The sequence below is a fragment of the Euprymna scolopes genome, chromosome 14 (genome assembly GCF_053919585.1).
Source record: "Euprymna scolopes isolate OS-2025 chromosome 14, ASM5391958v1, whole genome shotgun sequence".
Taxonomy (NCBI): Eukaryota; Metazoa; Mollusca; class Cephalopoda; order Sepiida; family Sepiolidae; genus Euprymna; species Euprymna scolopes.
In genome coordinates, this window is record NC_136495.1 from 52136164 (window position 1) to 52161682 (window position 25519).

Here is a 25519-nt window from a genome sequence, read left to right on the forward strand (position 1 = left end):
AAAGGGAAAGAGTGTGAGGGAGCGTAGAGAAGCATCATAAAACATCGATTCGACAACATTCCACACAACTTTGGATATGTCGAAGCTCACTACACAATATTCTGCACAGTTTAAAACTCTTTCCTCATAAAGTGTACCTTCTCCAACACTTGAAGCCTGAAGATTTTCAAACAAGTGTTCGCTATGCAATTCAAATGTAAGAACTTGTCCGAAATGACCTCAATTTTCTGCAAAAGTTGATTATGTCAGATAAAGCCCATTTTCATTTGAATGGATTCGTTAACAAACAAAATTACAGATTTTGGGGCTCTGAAAATCTAAGAGCAATTCATCAAAAGCAGTTGCATCCCATAAAGCGCACTATATGGCATGCAGTAATGAAGGAGAAGATTATTGGACCTTATTTTTTTGAAGATCAAGATGAAAATACCTCACTGTTTACTGGAGAGACACTGGACTATAATTATAGACTTCCTGCGCCCACAAATTCAAAATAGGCTTGGAATTTATGGTTCCAACAAGATGAGGCAACGACACATATAGTGAGAGACATCATGGAGCTTCTCAGACAATGCTTTGGCAGTGACATTATCTTTCACTATGGCAATGTCAAATGGCCGCCACATTCTCTAGACTTGACTAGCCCTGACTTTTTCTTGTGGAGATATCTTAAAGAAAGAGTCTATGTTAACAAACACCAAACCCTGCAAGAATTGAAGGAAAACATCAGAAACAAAATAAAGGAAGTTAAATCGCAATCCAGAGATTCTGAAATCTGTCATGAATCATGTTTTGGAAAGAACACAAATATGCAAAGCTGAAAACGGGTAACATTTAGAAGACATTACTTTTCCTAAATAAAGATTGTTTGAATTTTGCATTTTTTAAAATAAATTTCCCAGTGTCTTAGATTGTGTTTAAATTGCAGAAAGATATCATCAAAAATAAAGAATCTATTTAAGTTAAAAACCCTTCAGTAACTGTATTAGCAGGGTTCATAGTTCAGTAATAAACACTCAAAGGCAGTCACTGGATTAGTGCCAGGTCTACTCACACCAATGAGTCATAGAAACGACAAAACATTTCAATATATATGCATATATATATATATATATATATATATATATATATATATATATATATATATATATATATGTATGTATATATATATATACATATATATATATATACATATATATATATATATATATATATATATATATATATATATATATATGTACACTCGTGAGCAAAAAAAATGAGCCAAACAAATTTTATACATTTTTTATTTATTGCACTAAAAGCTATATTGAACAAAGAACAATTGAACAAGGAAACTTAAACGAGACTAATAACACAGAACAAGACATTTACTTTAATAAATGCTTAGGATGGAATCGCATTCGCTTTTGACTTCTTTAAAAGATCAATCCTTTTAGACATGCTCTCAACCAAAGTGAAACAATGTGAAGAGGAGATGCTATTCCATTCGCTTTGCACAGCTTCCTACAGTTTGTCATTGTTTGCAAAAGTTCTTCCAGCCAATGCACGAGATATTATGGACCAAATATTCTCGATCGGGTTTAAATTGGAGCTTTCACCTGGCAAAAAAATCACATCAATTGAATTATCAGAAAACCATATTTTTGTGAATTTACCAGTGTTTGCAGGGGCATTATCATATTAAAAAATAATGTTCTGGGATATTCCCAGCTTCTGGATACTTAGTAACAGTCCTGTTTCTAATATTCGAATGTATTTCTTTGCATTGATTGACTTCTCACATCTAATAAGTTCCCCAACTCCTGCTGCAGTCATATCATTAGTCATACCATATCATTATCCCCCCATTCCCGTGTTTAACTGTCGTTTTTATGCAACTTAGCGAAAAGCTTTCTCCAGTTCTTCGAATGCACCATTCAGGAGCATCACTAACAAGACAAATCTTGATTTATCTGACCAGAATACATTCCTGAACCAGTCTGTATCTTTCTTGCCATAACACGAGAAAAATCTCTTTCTACCATTGATGTTCTTCTTAGATAAAAATGGCTTCCTTGCACACCTTTTAGAAGAAAATCCCATTTCTTTTATTTGTCTAGATATTATATTTCTAGAAAGAGAATTTCCAGCCCCTGTTTTGAATTCTTTGCTATGGTCAACATAAGGTTTCTTTCAATCCTTCAAAACAGTTAATTTAAGCCTGTGGTCGTCCTTCAAAGTGGATGCTCTAGGGCGACCAGATCTAGATTTCCTTTTTACCGAGTGTTTGACTTCGAACCTTTGACCAATTCGGTTCACTACAGAACAAGATGTTTTCACATTTTCTTTTCTTAAAATATCAAAAATCTGCTTGTAAATCATTTTGAACTGCCTTAATCCTGCCATTCGCTTTATTTATATCCTCCCCAAGATGCGGTCCTACCATATTTAGGATTAATTTTTCCACTTATTATCATATGCTAGAATAATAATGATCTGCAAAATAGAAATTTTTAGTTAAAATTAATAAAAATTCATGGAAAAATATTGAAAAATCGATTTCTTCTTTCTTTCACTCTTGGTCCATTTTTTTGCCCATGCGTATATATATATATATATATATATATATATATATATATATATATATATATATATATATATATATATATATATATAAAATGAAAATTACAATTGAATTTACCAAAATGATCCAAGATGGTAAAATTAAAGTAAATTATAAATATTAAAGAATTAATATTTATAAAATTATCTCAGCCAGATATAAAAGCTCGATAAAACCAAATAGGAAATAGAGCTTATAATATGAGCCAACAGTTAATAAAATATGTTAAAAAACACTTTGAAATGAATTAAAAACATATTTAATCTGAAAAGGAAACACTAAATAAATGGATAGTCCTTAATCCGCAGAGTTTCGAAGAAATACTCTCCTCCTCATCAGAGGGTAGGAATTAGCAAAATGTGGGATCGGATTTTGCATGCAGAAGTATTTGATGAAACAACAAGTAAGTCAAAGATCTTACTTGAAAACAAAATAAGTTAAGCAGAGGGAATATGGTAAAGAAAATGGTGATTACACATGAATGGATAGTCTGGTGGAAGATAAAAAATCCAGTGACGGTAAAATCCAAATGTAAAACTTCAAGAAAGTTAAAAGAATTTCCATTTGTACAAGTAAAATCCAAGGAAATCCCGTAATTGGAAGAAGATGGTCCATAATAATCCAAAGGCAGAAATCCATGGAATAATTCACAAAAAATGTGTACAAGGAAAAAAATAATATTAATAAAAGAAAAATAAGATGTGCTTTTCACTCTACTTCCGAGACATAACTATAAATAAAAAAGATCTGGGAAGAGAAAGGAGAGAGAGAAAAAAAATGATAAAGTTAAATATAAAATATAAAATAAAGGGAAACAAAAGTCAAAATGACCCAGACAGGAAATGTTAAAGGCGCGAAAATATAGATAGGGCAAAATAATATAGGTCAACTGAAATGTACAGGTCATCACTTAAAAAATGTCAGCAAGAGTTGTTAAACGACACTAAAAGGAAAATAAAAATAAATAAATATATGATAAATAAATAAATAGAAAATAAAGAATAAATAAAAAAAATAAAAAATAAAATATAATAAAACATAAAATATAAAATATAATATATAATATAAAATAAAATAAAATAAGAATAAAAAAAAATAAATAAATAAAAATTATTTAAGGGGAGAAGATGTCCGGTATCTGCAATTTCAGGAAAAAAAAGTAAGTAAATTCATATAGTAAAATTTAAGTAAATATACATACAAGATATGAAAGTGTGGGTAGATTGATATATTAGATAGATAGGAAAGTTTAAAGAATAAAAGAGAAAATGCAGATAAAAAACCGGCCATGCAAAGAAGAGATAAAGAATTAAAATAAAGGATTATTAAATTATAAAGTATTAAGAAGTATGTAGAAAAACGATAAAGTTAAAGAAAAAATATTTTATATCTATATAAAGGGTAAAAGTAATAACTATGTAATTTCAAAATTGCCATAATTAAATTTGGACTTAAGTTTACAGAAAGAGATCAGTTTATTTTTAGAATTTATTATATTGTTACTTTGAGGGGAAGTAATTATAGTTATAGCTTCGGTTGTGCAGAGGCGACATGACTTAGAGCCTGGAGTATAAGACTTACCTTTTTTTATAATAGTCCATTTGATTGAGAAGGGAGTATTGTTAGAGTTAAGTTTTTTAATTAAAGTGGCTAGAGAAGTTCCTTGGTTATTATTAGAATTATGGTTGTTAAAAGAAGAAATATGGTTTGATATTCTTTTCTTAATTAATGTTGAAGTAGCGCCGATATATGTATGTACTTTATTAAAAGCTCGAAGTCTGGTATTAATATTAATTTGCTGATTTGTATTAGTTAAATAGTTTGAATTTTATTCATAGTGTTCAACAAATGGTGGGACATCTTCTCCCCTTAAATAATTTTAATTTTATTTATTTATTTATTTATTTATTTTTATTTTCCTTTTAGTGTCGTTTAACAACTCTTGCTGACATTTTTTAAGTGATAACCTGTACATTTCAGTTGACCTATATTATTTCGCCCTATATATATTTTTGCGCCTTTAACATTTACTGTCTGGGTCATTCTGACTTTTGTTTTCCTTTATTTTATATTTTATATTTAACTTTATCATTTTTTTTTCTTCTCTCTCTTCTTTCTCTTCCCAGATCTTTTTTATTTATAGTTATGTCTCGGAAGTAGAGTGAAAAGCACATCTTATTTTTCTTTTATTAATATTATTTTTTTCCTTGTACACATTTTTTGTGAATTATTTCATGGATTTCTGCCTTTGGATTATTATGGACCATCTTCTTCCAATTACGGGATTTCCTTGGATTTTACTTGTACAAATGGAAATTCTTTTAACTTTCTTGAAGTTTTACATTTGGATTTTACCGTCACTGGATTTTTTATCTTCCACCAGACTATCCATTCATGTGTAATCGCCTTTTTCTTTACCATATTCCCTCTGCTTAACTTATTTTGTTTTCAAGTAAGATCTTTGACTTACTTGTTGTTTCATCAAATACTTCTGCATGCAAAATCCGATCCCACATTTTGCTAATTCCTACCCTCTGATGAGGAGGAGAGTATTTCTTCAAAACTCTGCGGATTAAGGACTATCCATTTATCTAGTGTTTCCTTTTCAGATTAAATATGTTTTTAATTCATTTCAAAGTGTTTTTTAAGATATTTCATTAACTGTTTGCTCATATATATATATATATATATATATATATATATATATATATATATATATATATATATATATATATATATATATATATATATATAAAATATAACACGGAAATTACATAATTGTCGATGCAATAATTTATTTCAACCTTATGGTATTTTCAAGCATCTAAACTAGACAATTACATTTTTGATACTGAAATAAATAAAGAAAAAGAATCGGGCCCCGACCGTCAAAAACCAGAGGGAGTTGTAGTAGCAATCCACTTAATACATTTTATAGAGAGGGTGGGAGGTATTTTTTAAAAAAACAACAACAACAACAACAACATTATGACACTTATAACGGCTGTCCGGTAGCCCGACGTAACACACACACACACACACACACACACACACACACACACACACACACACACACACACACACACACACACACACACGCCCCTAAACATGCACGTTCTTACATGTAAATGCCTTGACACGCGTTTACTAACCTAGGAAGAAGAGGGAAAAATATACGGATGTAGAGAGAAGGAAATAAACTACGCGTAAGGGAAAGAGAAGAAGAAAGAAAAAGGAAGAGAGTGACCATCCGCTGCCTGTCATATGGTTTAATTAGTCTAGAATCTCTGAGAAAGAGAAGGGAAAGAAAATGAAGATTATACGCGCGTCATAGAGTTAATTGAGTCATGGAAAAAGTTTTCTCTGCAGATAATACATTAGTTATTAAACTGATTCAAGTCAAAAAGATCAAATACTACGACTAGACATTATTAGATTTAATATAAATTAACACAAGACTTTAGAATAATAACTATTTTATTTATTTATTTCTTTATGCGTGCATGAAAGTACTTTTGTGTACGGAATGAATAAAAGTATATATTAACCGAAACTATATACGTCCTATGGAATTGGGGGCGACTAATAATGCAATTTTCTGCATCTTAATCAATTAGGAAGTGAAATATTAGTGAGCAAAATTACAACGACCGCTATAATTACCAATAAAATTAATTACATAAAAATATATAAAATATTAACTACATAAGACTCAATTTTTTTAATTCATAGTAATATATTACAAATACAATATAGAAAATTTAAATGTATTATAAGATAATATTTATTTCTAACTAATTTTAACATGATAACATACAGATAGTTTTAAAACTTTGTATATAAACTTTTTTTTATTTATCTTTTAATAGACTTATTTTCCATGACTCAATTAACTCTATGACGCGCGTATAATCTTCATTTTCTTTCCCTTCTCTTTCTCAGAGATTCTAGACTAATTAAACCATATGGCAGGCAGCGGATGGTCACTCTCTTCTTTTTTCTTTCTTCTTCTCTTTCCCTTACACGCAGTTTATTTCCTTCTCTCTATATCCGTATATTTCTCCCTCTTCTTCCTAGGTTAGTAAACGCGTGTCAAGGCATTTACGTGTAAGAACGTGCATATTTAGGGGCGTGTGTGTGTGTGTGTGTGTGTGTGTTGCGTGTATGTGTGTGTGTGTGTGTGTGTGTGTGTCTGCTGTTACGTCGGGCTACCGGACAGCCGTTATAAGTGTCATAATGTTGTTGTTGTTGTTTTTTTAAAAAATCCCTCCCATCCTCTCTATAAAATGTATTAAGTGGATTGCTACTACCACCCCCTCTGGTTTTTGACGGTCGGGGCCCGATTCTTTTTCTTTCTTTATTTCAGTATCAAAAATGTAATTGTCTAGTTTAGATGCTTGAAAATACCATAAGGTTGAAATAAATTATTGCATCGACAATTATGTAATTTCCGTGTTATATTTTTATGTTATTGCTCTGTTTACTACATTGAGCTCTCATACCCGGATTTCCTCCTGGAATTATTCCATTATAACACTATATATATATATATATATATATATATATATATATATATATATATATATATATATATATACTAGCAGTTCAGCTTTGTATTATATATATATATATAATACAATGGCCACTTGTGTATTTTTGTTGACATTTTTACTGGTGGTGATTTTACATCTTTTGTACTGTGCTGAGTCGTAGAAATTTCCATATATATATATAGTAAGTTATAAAAATATATATGGCAATTAAACTACACAGAGTATTCCGCATTTCATCCATGCTAGAAATTCTGTGTAGCTTAATTGCCATATATATTTTCATAACTTACTATCTAGCTCTACCTATGTATTGAGCAGCGTTGAAGTAAATAAAGTCTACACAAAAAATTATACTTTCGTATATTAATTTATGTGATTAAATGAAGTAGTCATATATATATATATATATATATATATATATATATATATATATATATATACATACATATATATATATATATATATATATATATATATATATATATATATATATATATATATATATATATATATATATAGCCAGTAGAGTTTAGTTTCCTAGAAGTACATCCAATGAAAAAACATGTGTCTACCAAAGAGTGCTCAATGAGTGAACAGAGCAGGTATATTAAATTTAGTTATACAAACATTAATGGCTACATATGTGCATACATATTTCTGTAATCACCCGCGTCGGGGGACTACATCTTCAGGCCAAGAATTACCGTCGAGAACTGATATTTCAAACAAAAACATTTTCCTATTTCGTTTATAAAGTTAGAATATAAATAAATTTTATATATATATATATATATATATATATATATATATATATATATATATATATATATATATATATATGCAGGGTGACCCCCCCCCCCCGAAAAAAAAACCTAAATGGAAGCCATCTAGAACGTATGTTGTAGAACGGAGAAAAAAGGCCAAAGATCCTAGTGTTTTGATGTGATGTTTTGAATATAATAAACTAGTTATGACCAAAGTTTCATTTCATTTGAACAATGCACTAAGAAACGGGGCCTAATTAGAGTTGGGGCGCGTTTTTTGGTTCACCCTGTATATATATATATATATATATATATATATATATATATATATATATATATATATATATATATATAAAATTCATATTGAAATTGTTTCCTGTTTTCAAATTATATAGGCTTTCATATGTTAAAATAGTCTAGATAAACATTTAAAAAATTGGCAGAATCTCACGGTCTTGACATATGCAAAAAATCATTTTGTACTTACCATTTCGGTCAAATATTTTTAAAGATGTTAAATTTGAAATCACTTTGATTTGATAATTCGGTTCAAATGCGACCGGGTTGTGGAAAAGGTCTGTGAAAAAAGCAGAAAGTTAAACCATCAGAAATTAATGTTAGCCCAAAAGCGTTTAACATATTTCACAAATGTTCCCGCTCTCATTCATTCATCGACTCACACAACAGAATAAGGGGAGGGAATTATAAGAGCGGATGTTCCTAGTTACCACCTCTCCAGGCGGGCTGGATGTGACACAAGGTTGGTTTAATATGGAAGATATCTCAGCTCCACAAAAAGGGCACACTAAGTGGGTCATTTTTTTTTTTTACATGGCCATCACCATTTATCAAGGACTAGAGACCACTCGAGGATAAGAGGTAAGCGTGTATAGTAGTCAATTGGACAATATAGTAATCGTTAGTAATGGAAATTCGGTAAATTCGTTAACTTAAGTGGAACGGCTCATCAAGAACTTGTTTACGTTGGACTTGAAGACAATCAGATTGTGGTCAGCTGGAAAGTAGGAAAACGGAACACAGTTCCACAGGCGTGCAGTTTTAAGAAAGAAGCTTTGTTCATGGAATCTACGTTCAGGTTTAGGCACAGATAAAGATTGGGGGGAATTATTGATAGTGTTTTCAGCTAGACGAGTGTTTCTTGTTAAAGTTTGGCGAGGGGGGACCATAGATTGAAGCTCAGTCGAGCACTTTCCACAAAAATAACAATAAAGCAGAGACAAACTCGCAACATCTCTTCTAAATAAAAAAAATAAAACGCCTCAGTCGAGAAGAACTTTGTCTCCTTTGACCAGTGACATGCAGAGTAAGGGTGGGGTGACAGGGCGGTGACTCCATGAATCCAGATAGGTGGGTGTAGGGGGTAGGGAAGGCATCCAATCATATTCAAGTTATCTCCCTTTCTAATAATATTTCTCAGTACTGAGACTTATTCTTGAGCTTTTTAGAAGCAATTGATCTTAAGCACCATCAAAGCTTAACGGAATCTTTGCACACCACAGCCTCTTACTGAGGACTGAACAGATGTTACACTTTTAATTATTTATTCACAAATAAAAATAAATTTCACTTACAAATCAGGCAACAGACTATGCTAGTGGATACATTAACGGAGACGTATGTATATTGGTGGGTATAGTGTCCAAGTTTTCCTATTTATTCATTTGTGAGAGTTTTACCTATGTCATTTTACTGTGCCATTTTTATCGGCCACTGTGTTATATATTAAGATGGGTACGTTTGCTAGTGAATATATTAGATAGTACATGTTTATGCCAGGCTACTAGATCCCACCCCCACACTGTAGAGGTCCCTAGATGTAAAAGATCTTTTTACTCCAATAGTTTCTTCCCCAGAACCGCAAGACTCTGGAATTCCATTCCAGGTCCCTGCTTCCCCAACAGTACTGACGTGCAGAAGTTCAAGTGTAACGTGAACCGACACCTTGCTGCCCAAATCCCTACATAGTACCCCAGTAGTTGTTGCCCCTGATAGTAGCCCCCTACACCAAAGTGGCAATTTGCCTTGTTTGGGGTGAAAATGTAATAAAAAAAAAAAAAAAAAAAAAAAGGCATATGTATTTTTTATATAGACTTTTATGTTATGCTATTCTCTCTGTTTATTCATATGGGACATATTATAAACATATACTTAAAGTAAAAATGGCAATGTAAATGTGTCAGGGTAAAAGATGTTTGATAAACCCAGTGGGTAGGTTTGCTAATAGATATATTAGCTAGTACTTATTTAACGGTTCTTTTGTGTCACTTATTTTTTCCTATTTATGGTTCGAGGAAAGACAGATCTTAATACAGTAATAGGTTAGTCAGTCAGTTATCTTCAAGTGAAGATTGCCAATGCTCGAGCGTCCAGTAGACAGTGACCGGAGAGTGAGAGTAGGGGGAGAAAGAGAGTGAAAGTAGAGAGAGAGAGAGAGAGAGAGAGAGAGATGATGTCTTTAATTGTTGCTTCCAGGGTTCTTTCTGTTCACCAACCAACCATGATTTCCAAAGGAGCTGAAGACGTTCTTCCGGGGCACAAATGAAATTAATATGCCCTGCAAGCGGATTGCTCAGTGTAGCTTTATTTTTACAAGATAGTCACCACTTATCAAGGCCCGAAGGCTACTCGAGGTATAGATTGGGTGGAATTTGATTATTTATGAGGATTGCTCAACAAGAACTTGGTTACATTGGACTGGAAAGCTACCATATTGTAACCGGCCGAGAACAATGTTCTACAGGAAAGAAGCTTTATTCCTGAAATCTGCATCTACATTTAGGCGCGCATAGAGAGAGGGAGAAATCGTCTAGCAGGAACATTTCTTACTGAGAGAAAATAAGTCCTTATTCGTGATTGCTGTGGGTACATTTGTTGGTGAACATATTAGCTAGTACGCATTGATTGAGGCATATATACATGAGTTGTTAGAGGATCAAATAAAAATATGTTACTGAATGGAAGTTTAAAGGTGTTTACATAGATCTCAGATATGTCTCAGCTGTTAGGATTCACCACGAGCCGAATTTGTAAACAAAGATCGTTTCTATCTTACCTGTGAATTTTTATCCTATGTAGATTTGCAGAATTGAATTAAGTGCAAACATTTTTTTCACGAGGAGGATGTTGTAGTTTGCTTGAAGCATTGGGTGTAGTGTATAATGAGTTCTGTTTGAAGGCCATGGCAGTGCAGTGTTGTAAGAAAACACTAATAGGTATGAGACAACGTGAAAAAGAATAATGACACCATTGAAAGATTTCAATAATTTTTGATTATTTACCAACATAATGTGTCGAATCAGGATGGTATCGTGGTGTTATGTTCTTTGAATTTTCAAGGTATATCTCATCTTCAGAAAAAAGAAATAAATTAAAAAATATGCACAACTACTTGATGGAAGCGTTTTTATGCCCATTATGTTTCTAAATAAATATTCATACTTATATTATATATTATATTCATATTATATACATTATGTTGATAAATAAATACTTCATAATTGAAAATTATTGAAATATTTATTTATTTTTTTTACCTTTTCTCGTAGCCAACAGTGCTTTTCTACAAAACAACATTGTCATGGCATTTAAATACACATTTTTTTCATGCTTTATTTACACAGTTTCCTTAATATATATATATATATATATATATATATATATATATATATATATATATATATATATATATATATATATATATATATATATAAGAGAATAAAAATAAAAATTACAATAAGTTTACCAAGGTAATCAAAATGGTAAACTTAAAATATATTATAAATATTAAAGAGTTAATATTTACAAGTAAAATAAACTCAGCTAGATGTAAAAGCTCAATAAAACCGAAAAGGAAATAGCGCTTATAATATGAACAAATGATTAATAAAACATGTTAAAAGACATCTTGAAAAAGAGTTAAAAACATTTAATTTTAAAAAAGGAAACACAAGATAAGTGGATAGTCTTTAATCTGTGGAGTTTCGAAGAAATACTCTCCTTCTCATCAGAGGGCAGGAATTAGCAAAATGCAGGATAGGATTTTGCATATAAAAGTATTTAATGAAACTACAAGTAAGTCACAGATCTTACTTGGTTAAAGAAAAAAGGGTGAGGTAAGAGGAACTGGAGGCAAAAGAAAAATGATAAAAAGATTTCACATGAATGGACAGTCCGGTGAAAGGTAAAAATCCCAAAATGGTAAAATCCAAAACGGTCGAATTTAAAATTTCAATCCAATGGGTAAATTCCAAATGGTCAAAATAATCCAAAAGGCAGAGTTCCTTGGAAAAAAGCGCAAATGGAATGAATTCCAAATCATTAAAAGAAAAGCACTGGAGAGAATATTTAAAAACACGTTTGTCAAGGCTAGATGAATTAAAAAATTCGGTGGGGGAGCAAATAAATACCGTGTCTGGTCACGAATAGGCTCCTATATGGTTGATTATTATAGAAAACTGATTACATATAATGATAGAAGATGTATCGAGACACAGGAATGGGTATGTTTGATCTGGCATAATGATGATTCATTAAAATTGTGGGGTCTGCATTCATGCCTGGTCCACAAAGTATGGAAATAAAAAATTTAAAAATAAAAAAAAACGTTTACAAGTGTTTTTGATATAGATGTACATAATAATACTTTGATAAGTATGTTTTAACTTAAATAGGGATGGTATAATAAAATTGTGGGGTCTGCGTTCACGCCTGGCCTCCATAGAATGGAAATAGGCACAAACTTTAATAAAGACTTTTCATATCTATCTGCATAACTATACTTTGATAATTATGTTTCAGTTTGAAGAAATATGGTATAATAAAATTATGGGGTGTTCGTTCGCGCCTGACCTCCATAGAATGGAAATATGTCACAAAGTTTAACAAGGTTTTTTAATATAGATCGACAGAATATTGTGATAAGTGTTTCAGTGTGAACAGGTATGGTATAATAAATTATGGGGTTTATCTATTTTATTTTCACTTTCATCGTATTTTGCTTTGGTTTTGGTACCCCCAAATTCGAAGCTATCTCTTTACAACCCTTCCTTTTCATAACCTATCATACTTTCAGAAATCAGAATCCATTTTCTGTAGGCTGTTTTTGAACCCAGTCAGCGACGGGTAATTTTGCTTGTATATATATATATATATATATATATATATATATATATATATATATATATATATATATATATATTTATACTATCCACTTATTTTGTGCTTCCTTTTTAAAATTAAATATGCTTTTAACTCTTTTTCAAAGTGTTTTTTTTAACATGTTTTATTAACTACTTGTTCTTATATATATATATATATATATATATATATATACTAGCGGGGGTACCCGGCGTTTCCCGAGTGTTTGTTTCCGGGACGGGGTGGGGAGTTTTAAAAAATGTTATGGTAGGTAAGTAGGAAGGATCAAACCCGGAGTCATGAGTAAAAGTAGGAAAATAAAGTGTGAAAAAAAAACAAAAAAAAAACATCTGCAACGTTAACAGTTCGGCCACCAAGAAAAGTCCATTCCAGTTGTTTAGGAAAAAAAAAAAACAAAAAAAAAACAACTACGGTAGGTCGGCGCGAACGTGAAAATATAATGTGAATTGTCCAGCACGCTAATCACTACGCCACAGAGCACTGCAGCTTAGTTTAGTAATTTTAAATAACTTCACATGAAAGAACTACGAAGCCAAACCGGTGTTCTCTTCTCAACTGTTCCTTGTGAACGATCCCCAAACGGTGTTAAGTGGTGGCAGGGGGAGGAGGAATTTATAAGAGAGAAAATATTTTACCACTTCCATTGATCTTAACCGATTTTGGCCGTGACTTCTCAGCAGAAAAAGTATAGAAATCTAAGATTATCGAGGGATTTGAGAAATAATAAGCCTATAACACACCTCAGATATTGTTCTGCCGTTTGTGCATATTATATTTGCATGAAATATCTTGATTTTTAATCCTATTAAGGTGAAAATCACACGGGAAAAAATGAGTTCATTTTATTTATATAGAGAAGATATATATATATATATATATATATATATATATATATATATATATATATATATATATATATATATATATATATATAAAAGAACAAGTAGTTAATAAAACATGTTAAAAAACACTTTGGAAAAAGAGTTAAAAACATATTTAATTTTAAAAAGGAAGCACAAAATAAGTGGATAGTCCTTAATCTGCTGAGTTTCAGAGAAATACTTTCCTTCTCATCAGAGGGTAGGATTTACTAGGGGCGTACAATAAGTAATGCCCCTGACCCACTTCTAATAGCAGTAGAGCAACAAAACTTGGCACAGTTATTAATCTTTCTCTACATAGGAACCACCCAGAGTTATGTATTTCTCCCATCGTTTGATGCAGCTCTGGAGACCGTTTTTGTAGAACACCCAAAGTTGGTCCTCCAACCACGACGTGACTTCAGAAATCAAGGCTGCCTCATCTGAGAAACGCTTTCCTTTCAAAAACAACTTCATGGCTGGGAAGAGGTGAAAGTTAGAGGGTGCAAGGTCAGGAGAGTAAGGAGGAGGGGGGAAGAATTTCATAACCACACGCTTGTGCTTCGTATCTGGCGACATACGAGTTGTGGACCGAAGCATTGTCCTGCAGGAAGAGGGTACCTTTGCTGATCTTGCCCCGCCTTTTGATTTTGATAGCTTCCCTTAATTTCCTCAAAAGTGAAGCATAATAGGCTTCTTTTATTGTGGTACCCTTTGCCAGGAAATCTGTCATCACTACTCTGTCCTGGTCCCAGAAGACTGTGAGCATGACCTTGCCAGTGGAGGGTTGCACCCTTGCCTTCTTTGGAGATGGTGAGTCTAAGTGCTTCCACTGCATTGACAGGGCTTTGGTCTCTAGATCATAGTGATGAACCCAGGTTTCATCCTGTGAAATCAGTCTTTTGAAAAACTTTGACTCATCTTCTTGGCACATCTCCAAATTCATCCTCGAGCACTCGGCATGTTATTACTTCTGGAATGGTGTGAGCAACCTGGGAATCCATCTGGCAGACACCTTATGCATATGCAAATGGTCATGAATGATAGTTTCCACAGACCCTGTACTAATCTTGACATCTTGGGTTCTTTGGTGAATAGTAATGCGCCGATCTTCCAAAATGGCAGCCTCAACTTGACGGACAGATGTCTCATCAATGGCAATGGAAGGGGGGGCAACCAGGTCTGGGAGCTATTTCCACAGACTTCCGGCCATGCCAGCGTTTTATAAGGTCATATGATGAGGCATTATCACCATAAGTTTCTGTCATATCATCAAAAGTCTCCTGTGGTGTGCGTCCTTTCAAATACAAAAACCGGATCACTGCTCGACATTTAACAGGCTCCATTTCACACCTGACTCAGTTCAAACACCTGTAAAATAGAAACCACAATTAGTTCCAAGTTGTAATTTGCCACATAACCCGTAGAGATATAAATCATTGCACATGCAAAATTTCAGCTAGATCAGACAACTGGAAGTGGGTAAGGGGCATTACTTATTGCACGCGCATCGTAGCAAAATGCGGGATTGGATTTTGCTTGCAAAAGTATTTGATAAAACTACAAGTAAGTCATAGATCTTACTTGGTAACAAATAGTGAAGGAGAGGGAATATGGCGAAGAAAAAGGTGATTTTACGTGAATGGATAGTCTAGTGAAGGGTAAAATATCCAATAACGGTAAAATTCAAAAATCAAAATCCAAAAAAGTTGTTTAAGTTGTTACATATATATATATATATATATATATATATATATATATATATATATATATATATATGTAACAACTTAAACAACTGAAAATAATTGTTCCTACCTACCTAGTGTTGTCCGGGAGTGTTTTCACTCTCATTTTATTTTTATTTTTTGTTAAGCTATGCCGTTTCTTTATTTTTTTTCTTAAAAAATTATTATTTTTTCTTTTTAAATCTAAGTTTGAAAATTAAATTAAATTATTACATTATTGTTTGGTTATTAAATTATTAATTGAAGCAAATTATTATAAAGTTTTATTTGTTGTTGATGTCGACCGAACTTCAATCTATGGTTCCCCCTTGTTGGACTTACACAAAAAAACACTCGACTAACTACACCCACTACAAACGATTTCTTCCACTCTCTATCTGTGCCTAAATCTAAATGCAGATTCCATGAACACAGTTTCTTTCCCAGAACTGCCCGCCTGTGGAACACTGTTCCACTATCCTGCTTCCCAGTTGAATACAACATGGTAGCCTTCAAATTCAATGTAAACAAGTTCTTGTCGAGCTGTCCCTATAAATAATCAAATTCTACCCGATTTACACCATTAACGGTTACTACACTTCCACCTTACATTCATTAACCCCTTATCCTTGAATAGCCTTCGGTCTTTGATAAGTAGTGAACCCCTAGTAAAAAAAAAAAAAAAATGAAATGTTGTTTTAATATTTTCAGTGAAGAATGTGAACTTTTCAAAAGAAATTGTATTAAGACTAGTCATTGAAACCAATACCGTATTTTGGGGTAATTGTGCTAAGTCCGGGGTAATTGTATCAGCTAGCTAAAAAATGCTCTTTTGGCAACCACGCATATAAAGAGCACTTTTTTTTTAGTTGGCGCAAATTAATCAGTAGACTAGAAGAACTGAGTTGTTTTCTTTTGTGCATGGAATTGTTTTCTTTTAGCATACGACAGACCGGCAAGTGACGGCATATCAACCCTGACGTGAGAAGCACAGAAGAATACCAAGCTGTGAATTGAAGACCAACCAGCATGATCAACGAGGTACTGCCCCATGAAAAAGTCACATCTAGTCGCTGTTGACCAAAAGAGTGACTTGGACGATCATAGGGTCACACTTTGGTGACCTGCAACCAGGATAGGGTCACAGTCGAAATCAAATAGTGATTTGTCAGACAGCTTGCTATTAAGGTTCAACTTTGAAAATCCGACTGACCCCTTTTTTAATGTGTACCAGAACACGGACGCACATATAGCGGCAGCAATAGCCAACATATGCAAACGACTGAGCCGTGTGTGAGATGATGTTATAGCGAGGAAGAAGGAAAGAAAAAGGTTATATAAAAAGAAAAATGTGGCCTGAGAGGACAGAAACAGACCCATTACACATGTGGCCGAGAGCGACAGGGGAATATGTGCCTTATGGCATCGGTATTTATAAAAGAATTAGGGGGAGGAAAAGGATGCCATAGAGGCCACAACCAAGAATACATGAAATGAACAACGTTGGAAGTGTGTAGATTCGTACTCCATATAATTAAAGACAGACGAATATTGAAGGTTGAGAACCGACTTTATTTACTACCAACACTTTGTATTAAGAGAGGAAAAGTGTTCGTAGGATGGAATATGATTTAACAAAGGAGATGAATGTTCGTAAACTGTTTGTAGGTATGTATGAATTGACAAGGAATGAATGTTCGTAAAATGTAACTTATCTTTGGGACGATGGAGAGGGTTAGGGTAGGCCGGTCATCCTGCTGTCGGTGATGCGTGTCCTGGCTTGTAACTGGAAAGCGAGTGACTTTTTCACCAGCAGCTAGCAGCACGGCGTCTTCGTCTTCCTTTTCCTCCTCTCTCCTGGTTCCCTAAAAATCCTCGTTTTATAGTGGCAAACTGGCTCCCAGTGACTGTGATATTTGAGGTGTTTATTTTAGGTGCGGAGCTCTGCCATTTGTCGATAATTATTTTGTGGTTATCTTATTTTTTTCTTCTCAAGCGGAAGCGATGCGTGGAGCCATGTGCAAAAGACGACTTTTCATTTTGTCTCTCATGGTGGATGCGTTAACATCCGGTTGGCTGCCAATTCTCATCATGTTCCCACAGCCTAAACATGGCCGGTGTCATGGTCCGAAGGCCGTGGAAAGAAAACTGAGACCCCGAAGTGGACGCAAGTCAAATAGGGGATGTAAGTCTATGGCAGAAGCGGAAAGTGGGGGGGGGGGGGAGAAAGGGAATCAGTCAGGATTTGCGTGCCGGCGAAGAAGGCGATGTCTTTGTTTTCTTGACTCATAGAATAAGTGGCGATAAAGCGAGATGATACCTTAAAAAGTAAAAAAAAAAACGTTATACGGTTGACTCTGAATTAGCCATGAAGAGCGACAAATGTTTTTTCCTTATTTTTTACTGGGCTCCGAAAAGAAAAGAACGGAGAAGGTAATGAAACTTAAAAAAAAAAAAAAATTAAAAAAAAAAAAAAATAAGAAATTTTATATACATATTACCCCGAAATGGAAAGAAGCTTCGATTTGGACTCGCTTGAGAAACAGGTTTGTAAATTTCTCCTCCTCTATTCCCCCACCAAAAAGACTTTTAAACGAACTGTTGACCCCATCTCGAAACTAACCTCCCCACCTTTTCTCTGGAATTAATGGCGACCGCTCTTTTTTCCCGCGTCATCAATGAACTCTTTTCTTTTACCACTTTCAATCCTGGGTTATTTTTGTTTTGTTTGTTTGTTTGTTTATTTGTGTTTATACATAAAAAGAAGATAAATAAATCCCATATAAAAGAAAAAAATATAAAACTTATATTTCTGCGTCCGACCTCCTCATTATTTCACATTGAATTTTTTTTTTTTTGCCGTCTTTTTGCATGCTCACTTCTCACTGTTTTGATTAGAGACGCTGGAAAATTCGATAGACGATTGAATTTGCTTACATTCGACTGGATTGGGAATTAGCTGCGTAGCCGTCCCTGGTTGTAAATCCCCTTATCCTTCTTTAAGCCGGCTGCACGCATTAGCCATAAGTTCGTTCGCTGGAGCTAAAATTACTGTTGTGCATTTAAACCCGGACCAAGGATGTAACACCGGACAAAGAAAGACTATCATATGTTCGACACGGCAGAGTCTTATTAAGCAAATTGGAGTATGAGAAGACTTTTGAACAAGGCGTTATTCTGGAAAGTACCTGTAAATAAATGTCTGTTGTTTCAACTGAAACAGAAGTGAGTCGAATTCTTTCCTTGTTTTTGTTTCCTTACGACTGTCTGTATACAAGTGTAAGTTTTGAATGCTGGCGTGTGATGACTACCTTACAATTAGATATAGACATATTTTTATTTTGTTTTAATTATCGAACGTTGAAAAGATAGTGACTAAAGCTATGAGATGCCAAAAGTGGGGAAATTAATAAACCTACTGAGTGTTTCCAAGCGATACATATTCCTGAACTCGTGGAGGAGGGCCGGCAGGTCAGCAAGGAAGTTGTTGTGCAAGAGAAGCACCTGTAAAACAGTGAGATGTTGTAAGCACCCGGTGACAGAGTAAATGTTGTTATCGTGAAGGTAGAGTTCGACAAGAAACGTATTCGATCGCAGACTCATACCAAGGTGACGCAGCTGAAATAAAGGAAAAAAAAAATCAAGAAAAAACAAAAAATTTAGAATTACCATTCATCCTTTTATGACGTCACACTACTTTTTGCACTCTGTCATTCATTCAATTTATGACGTAATATACTTTGGATAATTACCATTGCTTTTTTATGACATCACACAAATTGAATAAACTATCAATATGGCGTTATACTAGTTTGGGCCACCACTAGTATCTATAATTGATGTTTGTCCATCGCTTGCGAAGATGACCGTGATAATGCAATTGTTCTGTAGGTTTGAAGATGGCTTGTTAAACCGATTCGAGCTATGAAGTATTTCCCATATGTTGGACACCAGTGAGATAATTCTATGTCAGAGATTTTGACTGCTCTGTCTTTTCTAATGCCATGTTTTCTCTTGCGTTTTTCATTACGTGCGAATTCAGCAATTGTAGCCCCTTTGTGAGTTGCGGCACGCCAGGAACATCTGTCTTGGAATTGTTTTTCACTTGAGTTAAAATACAAACTGAACTGTTTGAAGGAGACCTTCAGATTGTCCTTGAAACGCTTCGACTGTCCGCCTACAGGTCTTTTTCCTTTGGACAGTTCACCATAAAGGAGCTCTTTAGGGAGTCTTGAATTAGGCATGTGATATATATGACCTGTCCAACGAACCTGGCATTGCTGTAACATGGTGTGTACTGACAAAAGGTTTTACCGGGTTAGGACCTATCTTGTCTTACCACTTTATTTTTAACAATCTACAGAGGTAAATCATATGAAAATGATTCAGTTTCTTGACATGTCTGGCATATACAGTCCAGTTTAGCATGACTCTTATTACGTTATAATTAACAACTACTATTTATCTTTTATGACGTTAGATTTCTGTTGAAAATTTATATTTGTTCTTTCTGACGTCACATTGCTTTTGACAAACTGTCATTCATCTTTTATGTCATTAAAACATTATGTCTTAAAGGATGAATGCTACTTAGAAAAGCAGTGTAACATTTTTGCACTGCTTTTGTCAACTACCATTCATCCATTCTGACGTAACACTTCTGACAATTGCTATTCATTTATTATGACGTCATAGTATTTGTATCAACTACTAATCAGCCTTTATGACGCCACACTTCTTTTGATATCTTTTATGACGTAATACTGGTTTTGGCCACTACCATTTATCCATTATGATGCCACTATATGACGCAGATAGAGAGTGAAGAAAATTAGTGTCCCTTTTGGGGGAGTTGAATTTTCTCTATTGCCTAACTCTGCCTTCGTGAGGAGGCAAGTAAATAGGCACAGTGGTTGTAGTTGTGAATCTTTTGCAGAAGTAGGGTCGTAGATTGAAGCTCAGTTAAGCACTTGCCATAAAAAGTGATAGACTTGCAATGTCTGTTTTGTGAGAAAGAAGTTGTAAGGAAAAAAAAAAAAAGGCCATCAACTACTAGATTTCGGAGCCAATTTCGAATCCTGTTAAGACAGAAAAGTGTGCTCTAAATAGCTTCTTCCCATATGTGGCAACGGTACTCCATTTTAGGTCGTATTTGGTTCTCATTCAGGTAGAGAGGTTTTCGTCAAAAGTGAGATATCTTCTGGAGCGGTGGAATGATCTAACCATTTTTCCAGCAACCTTGGCAACAGATTTAATGTAAGTCTTCTATTTCAGGTCAGGAATGAAGGTCAGTCCTAAAAGCTTGGCGAATCAGAATGCTTCCTCGAGACAAGAGCCATTAATTTCAGTTGAAACTAAGTGGGATATCAGAGTGTTGGTGGTGAAAAGATAAAAGCTTGATTATTTTATTTTGTTATTGTTTAAAATTAAATTTAAAAGTATTAAAATATGTAACAAAAAAATGTACCACTCAAAATACAATTCCAATAAATAAGAATATATTTCAATTATAGTAGTTTGTGTTAATGCTTTGATAGTGATTAATGTGTTTTGGTGGCAAAAATACAAAGTTGACTAGAAAATATTTTTCCTGGGGGAAAAAAAAAAAAAGAAAAAAACATTACTCATGCCATACATTTTTTCAGTATATTGTATACCTTCTCCAAATACGCAAAGGCCAAGAGGGAAAAAAAAGATGTTTAAGATGGATAAGGAAAGATAATAGACAGGGGAAAGATAAAGATAGAGAAGAGAGACGAAGAAGAAGAAGAAGAAGAAGAAGAAGAAGAAGAAGAAGAAGAAGAAGAAGAAGAAGAAGAAGAAAAGGGTGGCATAAAGTAGAAGGAACTTTATTTCTATTGACAGGGTGAAGTTTACTTTTATAGAATTGTCTTAAATTTTGAATTTTTAAGTGAAACACTTTCCGAGAAAGACGAAAAGGCGGGGGGGGGGGGGGGAGATAAGCAAGTGTGTATGTTACGCGCATGCGTATGTGTTGAGCATATCTTGAGTATTATTCCTAAATCGAAAAAAATAAAATAAAAATGAAAATAAAAATCGAAAACAGCAATCGAAATTTATGCACATAAGTTAAACATAAAACGAAGTCGTCTTTACTTGGAGCCATATTATTCTTCTATTCATTTGACGTCAATTTTCCCTTGTTCAAGGATCAAACCATACATTTCAAATATCGTTTCAAACAAACGGTTTGATGTAGTATGGCATAAACAAGTGTTAAATAAACTTAAGGGAAACAACAAAATGAGAGTCGAACCCAGCGTCGTTTAACACCTAACAAATAAAGATAATCTACTGGGGGGGGGGGCTATTACGTTTATACGGCGTACAATAAGGTATTTTCTAACGACTCTAAACCCCACTTAGTATAAACACCCCAACCTTCCCGTGATAAAAACGGTTTTCAGGATAAACACTCCCAACCTCCACATGTTAAGAACGGCTTCCGATGTTGCGGGTGTTTATTCCGAAAGCCATTCTTAACGTGACAGGTTGAGGGTGTTTATACTACGCTAAGTTGGGTTGTAAAAAAAAAATACTCTCTTTCCTTCTTTTTTCTTCTTCCAATTTTTTGGCCGTTTTGAAATTTAACTACTTTTTGTCAAAATGTTAAATGAATAATGGAAACTTATTTGGAACAATTCAGCATGTTACTATACATGTAACCACACGTATGTTACCAGACATGTAACCATACCTATGTTACCATAATGTAACCATACATATGTTACCATACATGCACCAGTAAAAATTAATTATACATAACTTCCATACATGATACAATTTTGCTAAAAAACATATAGTCTCTTTGAAGCTTTGATAATCGCTCAAAATTATTAAAATTAAATACCGGAACCCTTAAAATTTTACTACGATGAGCTCTAACAAAAGGTTTGAGAATTATTGGTATTTTGCGCACACGGAACTAACATAAAATGTAATCAAACACATATTGCTCTTTCCTTGCTCGGACGGAACACTCTCAAAATGTAAACACAGCACTTGTTTGAGAATGCAAATATGCACAAAATACCGACACGCCTCTACCCACCCACTCCCACCCAAAAACATCCCTTACAAAAAATTATTTTACGTGTATTTAATTTTCGATTTTTGAGCGATTCCTGTTGATTAAATTTATTTTTATATTCTTGACCGATTACCTAGGCATCATAGCTGTGACTCATCATGTCGACACCATATTTTTAGAATTGTTTAAACAATTTCAAATAAGTTCAAATAAATAAACTCAAACAATATTATGCAGGCAGGTTTCAACGTACATTTTATTGGCTACGGAAACACTTATTTGCTATATATTTGATTTGTTAACACTTTTAGTTTCTATGGAGTATTTTATCATTTAGAAGATATGCTAGAGTTACTTATACCGGAAAGAAAAACACTGGCCGATTTGCAAGATACTGTCATCGGTAGAAGGCAGTTATCTAACTTTGTTTTCGTCAATCTAAAGAGTTATTAAATGCTTTCTTTATAATCAGCCGGTACCTGCATATTATCGCACCAAACAACACTAATCGCCAGTAATCAACAGTGCAGATAATCATAGACAGTAGCTTTCAATAGCTGCCACTGGAAAACAATGTCTGACAGTGGAAGCCAGATTATTTCATCTGGACCACTGCTGCCAGTGTCCACTGTTTTCCAGGGACAGCAGTGGCCACCACCACCACCACCACCACCAACAACAACAACAACAACCGTTGTTTAATTTGTTTTCGAGTGAGGTTCTTTACCGATTCTGTTCTGGATCTGTCATGCTTCCACCGGGCAACGCCGGTTAACGAGACCTGCTAGTTGTTAGAAATAAAACAACAAAAAATAATTATCTTATTGTATTAATTGATTTCTGATGACCTACTAGACCTGGTGAAGTCTATTTTTATAGAACTGTTTAAAATAGTATCATTTATGGTAATTGATCTTATAATTGAGGAGAAAATTAGAATTTCATTCCATAGTCCTACAATCTGAGATTATATTTCAACAAGATTAGCAATGCATGAGTAGGAAATTTAAATTAATTCTCTGTGCACGCATGGCTAAGTAATAGTAATTTCTTATTTCTCACAGTTGTGTAGGTGTCTCAAATAAAAGACCGTGAACAAAAGCATAACATTTATTAAATAGTCCCAATGAAGCCTCCGTTTAGTCTCAATGGATACACTCTGTAACAGTAGCTGCATGAGTAAGTGTGAGGCAAGGGTTGCCCAATCTACAACCACACCTCTCCTGAATAGGCATTGCTTGAGTCCAGTGGTAAGGAGAAGTGCTAGACGACTTGAAGCAATGCCGAGATAAGCGGAGAGCACATTCAGCACCTGGAATTCTCAGTCACCCATTTTAGTACTGACCAGTTGCTTAACTTTGGTGATCTAACGTGATTATGCCGTATATATTAATAGTCTATATTAACAATAATCATAAATTAAAGACGACCATGTAATAGTTGGTCAGGAAGCACTCCCGCATACTGCGTTCCACAGATGGGCAGTTCTAGAAAAGAAACTTTGATCGTAAAATATTTGTTTAGTTTTAGAAACGAATAGAGAGTAAGGGAAAATATTAACAGTGGTTGTAGCTAGGCGAGTGTTTGCTATGAATGTTTTGCAGGGGGTAGGGACAATAAATTGAAGCCTAGTCGAGAACCTGCCATGAAAATAACGATAGAACAGAGATACACTCGCAATATGATCAAGTTTCTGTCTGTTCGGCATTTAGTGAGTAAAAACGAAGATGAGATTAATTATCGATTTCTACTGACTGTTTTCCTCCTACCTACAGGGTTTTTTTTTCAGGATTAAGGCAAGTAGGCATTTACTGTCTTTATGATAATCAGCTTTCGTTTTTGTTAGTTACTTACATGAAGTAGCTTCACGCCTTGTCTGGAACGATTTCTATTTAAAAAAATTACGAGAGTTATCATAAAACCTGACGTTAGCGAAGAGACTTGGGGATTACTTTTTTGTTACCAAGGTTTTCTTTAGCTAAGGGACATAACTCTGGCGTGAAAAATAAGTTAAACTCGTATCGTCCTTACATAATGATTCAAATAGAAAAGAAAAATCAAGTTTACTCACCTTATTTCCGTTCAACCAAAGGAATTTTAGATTTTTAAAATCATCAAAACTTTCTAAACTCTTGATTTTTCTGGGAGGGAAAAAAGCAAATAAAAAAAAAACATAGTCAATATAAGCTGTTATTGAATGGTTTTATGCCCAAACATGTTTTGTATGTGGAAGTTTGTTTAAGTGAAAAATAGAATTTCCGCGCCATTTTGGTGGATACAGGAGTCAGAATATGAAAAGTTAACACAAAAATATGATCTTACAAGATTTAACATTTCGTTTCAATTATAAAAAAGAGGGAAATGTGTGTATAGTGTGACTATTAGTCTCTCTCTCTCTCTCTCTCTCCCTCTCTCTCTCTCTCCCTCTATCTATCTATCTATCTATCTATCTATCTATCTATCTATCTATCTATCTATCTATCTATCTATCTCACTCTCTCGTGTGTAAACATAAGAAAATTACCAGTCTCTGCAACTGTTCCTCTCTTTTAAATGTTTTAAAATAAATCTTATCAAAACCTAAACATTGACATGGGAATCGTTTTGTGCTTATAGAAATCAACAACCTTGGTTTTAATATGACGTTTTATATACCCAACCACCGCTAAGTAAAAGTGCAGCAGCGATAACTCCCGAATATTCTGAGCCAACAAATTTTGTTAATTTGTAGTGTTGGGGCGATTAATCGGAATCGGAATCCGGAATCGGAAAAATCCGAAGATT

General features: G+C 33.8%; 1 protein-coding gene across 3 annotated transcripts in view; it reads right to left on the bottom strand.

Moving 5' to 3' along the window:
- Positions 1-25519, bottom strand: part of LOC145293008 (leucine-rich repeat-containing protein 72-like) — a 72237-nt gene that overhangs the window by 29410 nt on the left and 17308 nt on the right. For 2 of the 3 annotated variants that reach the window (XM_080139277.1, XM_080139276.1), the window contains exons 3-5: positions 24807-24876; positions 19104-19302; positions 8410-8499 (exon numbers count right to left, since the gene is read on the bottom strand). In XM_080139277.1, the coding sequence (XP_079995403.1) occupies positions 8410-8499; positions 19104-19302; positions 24807-24876 (359 nt within the window). The remainder of the gene's footprint in view (positions 1-8409; positions 8500-19103; positions 19303-24806; positions 24877-25519) is intronic. The other variant, XM_080139278.1, reaches the window with a different exon arrangement.